Here is a 4,161-nt window from a genome sequence, read left to right as displayed (position 1 = left end):
GTGTGTGTGTGTGTGTGTGTGTGTGTGTGTGTGTGTGTGTGTTCACAGCTGGCCTACTGTGTGGTTCAGTTTCTGGAAAAGGACAGCAGCCTGACAGAACCGGTAAGGGAACGCCACACACTGTTATAATGACGTTACCATGACCATATCAGGGTATGGGGACTATACTTAGGTTTACATGGTAACAGAAAGACGTGAGTATCTGAACAGGTGTGGTCCTGCAGGTGATCATGGGTCTGCTGAAGTTCTGGCCCAAGACTCACAGTCCAAAAGAGGTGATGTTCCTGAACGAGCTGGAGGAGATCCTGGACGTCATCGAGCCGTCAGAGTTCGTCAAAGTTCAGGAGCCACTTTTCAGACAGCTGGCCAAGTGTGTGTCCAGCCCACACTTCCAGGTACAGAACCAGAACCAGAGGAGTCCAACCGTCCGAGGCTGGAGTGGTTCTGATGTAGATGATGCTGTGTGTTCAGGTGGCAGAGAGAGCTCTGTACTACTGGAACAATGAGTACATCATGAGTCTGATCAGTGACAACGCTGCCAAGATCCTCCCCATCATGTTCCCTGCCCTCTACAAGAACTCCAAGAGTCACTGGAACAAGTAAGACCCACCTGAGACACACCTGACACACCCTGAGACACACCTGAGACACACCTGAGACACACCTGACAGACATCTGACACACCTGACACACCTGACAGACATCTGACACACCTGAAACACACCTGAGACACACCTGACACACCTGACACACACCTGACAGACATCTGACACACCTGAAACACACCTGAGACACACCTGACACACCTGACACACACCTGACACACACCTGACACACACCTGAGACACATCTGACACACCCTGAGACCCACCTGACACACCTGACACACCTGATACACCTGACACACACCTGACAGACACCTGAGACACACCTGACAGACATCTGACACACCTGACACACCTGACAGACATCTGACACATCTGAAACACACCTGACACACCTGACACACCTGACACACACCCGAGACACACCTGACACACACCTGAGACACATCTGACACACCCTGAGACCCACCTGACACACCTGACACACACCTGACAGACATCTGACACACCTGACAGACATCTGACACACCTGAAACACACCTGACACACCTGACACACACCTGAGACACACCTGACACACACCTGAGACACATCTGACACACCCTGAGACCCACCTGACACACCTGACACACACCTGACAGACATCTGACACACCTGACAGACATCTGACACACCTGAAACACACCTGACACACCTGACACACACCTGAGACACACCTGACACACCTGACAGACACCTGAGACACACCTGACACACACCTGAGACACATCTGACACACCCTGAGACCCACCTGACACACCTGACACACACCTGACAGACATCTGACACACCTGACAGACATCTGACACACCTGAAACACACCTGACACACCTGACACACACCTGACAGACACCTGAGACACACCTGACAGACATCTGACACACCTGATACACACCTGACCTACCTGAAACACACCTGAGACACACCTGACAGACATCTGACACACCCTGAGACACACCTGAGACACACCTGACACACCCTGACACACACCTGACAGACACCTGAGACACACCTGACTGACATCTGACACACCTGACAGACATCTGACACACCTAAAACACACCTGAGACACACCTGACCCACCTGAAACACATGAGGCACACCTGACAGACATCTGACACATCCTGAGACACACCTGACACACCTGATACACCTGACAGGTGTGTGTCAGGTGTGTCTCAGGTGTCTGACAGACACCTGACACACACCTGATACACCTGACACACACCTGAGACACACCTGACACACACCTGAGACACACCTGACACACACCTGACAGACACCTGATACACACCTGACAGACACCTGACACACACCTGAGACACACACCTGATACACCTGACACACACACCTGACACACACCTGACACACACACCTGATTCACCTGACACACACACCTGACACACACCTGACACACACACCTGATTCACCTGACACACACACCTGACACACCTGACACACACACCTGACACACACCTGATCCACCTGACACACACACCTGATCCACCTGACACACACCTGATCCACCTGACACACACCTGACACACACACCTGATCCACCTGACACACACCTGACACACACACCTGATCCACCTGACACACACCTGACACACACACCTGACACACCTGACACACACACCTGACCCACCTGACACACACACCTGACACACCCTGAGACACACCTGACCCACCTGAAACACACCTGACAGACATCTGACACACCTGAGACCCACCTGACACACACCTGACCCACCTGATACCTAACCCAACCAGGAACAGTCCTGTACTTTAGGACAGAGTCAGTAACAGTGATGTTTCTGAGCAACTCTTGGTTCAGGACCTGGTTTTGTCTCGACTGACCTGGTGAAGTTCCTCCTGTTCTCCTCAGGACCATCCACGGTCTGATCTACAACGCTCTGAAGCTCTTTATGGAGATGAACCAAAAGCTGTTTGATGACTGCACGCAGCAGTACAAGGCCGAGAAACAAAAGTACACACACACACACACACACAGACACACACACTCACACACAGACACACACACACACACACAGACACACACACACACACACACACACAGGATGACATCATCAGGGATAACATTTTCAGAGCAGTCACACATAAGCTGACACTTCCTGGTGTGTGTGCTGCAGAGAGAAGTACAAGCTGAAGGAACGGGAGGAGATCTGGCTGAAGATTGAGGATCTGGCTCGACAGAACCCACAGGTACACAGGTCCAAACTCCTCACTTCTCTCTGCAGGTTCTCAGAGGGTTCTGTGAAAACGCTGAGTCAGTAAAGCCTGAGTTCAGAGAAACTAAAGCTCTACTCTGACAGGATTATTTTACCTAGGGACCCCATGCTACTTGTAGTAATGACAGAGATTATGTGTTGTTAATCCCATACGAGTCGGCCATGTCAGTCATTTGTAAAGTAAATATTTCCCTGCAAATCACCTTCTATATTTCACTGAACCCAGAGGTGCTGTGATAACACTAATCCAGTGTGAACAGCATCTCTGTGGTTTGGACAGGAATGGACTGAGTCCCATATGTAATTAGGCCGTTTTGGTTTCCTGGACACGTTTTTGTTGACTTTTGGTGAAGAATGGAGGCTGGACTGGAGTGCACTGAAAACCTTTTGGGTCCCGGGCCGAAAAAACCCAACCCTTTATGTGCAGCATTAAAAAATATAACAAAAGGCTGAAGAGGAGTAAAATCAGATGTGGTGTCTCAGTGTACGGTAAGATTAAGTGTTGTTTCTGTTTGTAGCCTTCTGGCTGCTGCTGAGTGTTGAGCTGTGGCTGTAGCACAGAAGAGAAGAAAGAAAAATGCTAGCAGAGCTATAAAACCACAACTATTTGTCTTTTACACCATGAGTCAACATTCTGTTTTAACAAATCAAATCACTGCGACGACGTGTGTCGATCTGTGAAAGCAGTTTGTCAGGCCTCTAGATGACACGATGGTACAAGAGTGGCTCATGTTATCACTGGAATATATTGTGATGAACTCTGAGACCAGTTTGTGCTTTAGATTTAGCTTCTGCTAAGTTTTATTTGAGCACACGAGCTTTAGAACGTGTGGACCTAAATAATTTTACTAATGTTTTATAATTTGTGTCTTCCTGCTCTCTGTGGAGGCTGTAGTTGTTAGGAGGTCCAGTGTGGTGAGGACAGTGACACACAGCTCCTAGTTTCTCTTTGTAACACTGAGCTCTGTTCAGTCCAGAGCTCCAAAACACTGGAAACATCAGCTATAAAAACTAACCATTATAGGGCTCCATAAAATCTGTTTTATTTGTTCAAAATCCCTTTTTCTGTTTTTATTTTTCTAAATTCCACTTTTTTCCATTTTTCCCCCTGAATTACACATTGTCATTGTAACCATATTTATTAACCTTTAAAGTGTGTAATTATAAAGTGACTGAACAATAATAAAATATAGCTACAGAAATAAAAAATAATAAAGTCTGTTATTTCACTTTCACTAATATAACTAATAGCCATGGTTCAGTAG

General features: G+C 47.9%; 1 protein-coding gene across 1 annotated transcript in view; it reads left to right on the top strand.

The window, feature by feature from the left end:
* The window catches only part of ppp2r5d (protein phosphatase 2, regulatory subunit B', delta), a gene marked incomplete in the record, with an annotated part of 38,280 nt that overhangs the window by 29,079 nt on the left and 5,040 nt on the right, over positions 1-4,161 (top strand). Inside the window, 5 exon segments of the mRNA XM_014027341.1 lie at positions 49-102; positions 225-395; positions 472-599; positions 2,533-2,634; positions 2,798-2,870. Of these exon segments, the coding sequence (XP_013882795.1) occupies positions 49-102; positions 225-395; positions 472-599; positions 2,533-2,634; positions 2,798-2,870 (528 nt within the window).

Source organism: Austrofundulus limnaeus, unplaced genomic scaffold, assembly GCF_001266775.1.
Source record: "Austrofundulus limnaeus strain Quisiro unplaced genomic scaffold, Austrofundulus_limnaeus-1.0 Scaffold638, whole genome shotgun sequence".
Taxonomy (NCBI): Eukaryota; Metazoa; Chordata; class Actinopteri; order Cyprinodontiformes; family Rivulidae; genus Austrofundulus; species Austrofundulus limnaeus.
Note: the sequence above shows the minus strand (reverse complement) of the source record. Positions and strands in the feature narration are given on the sequence as shown.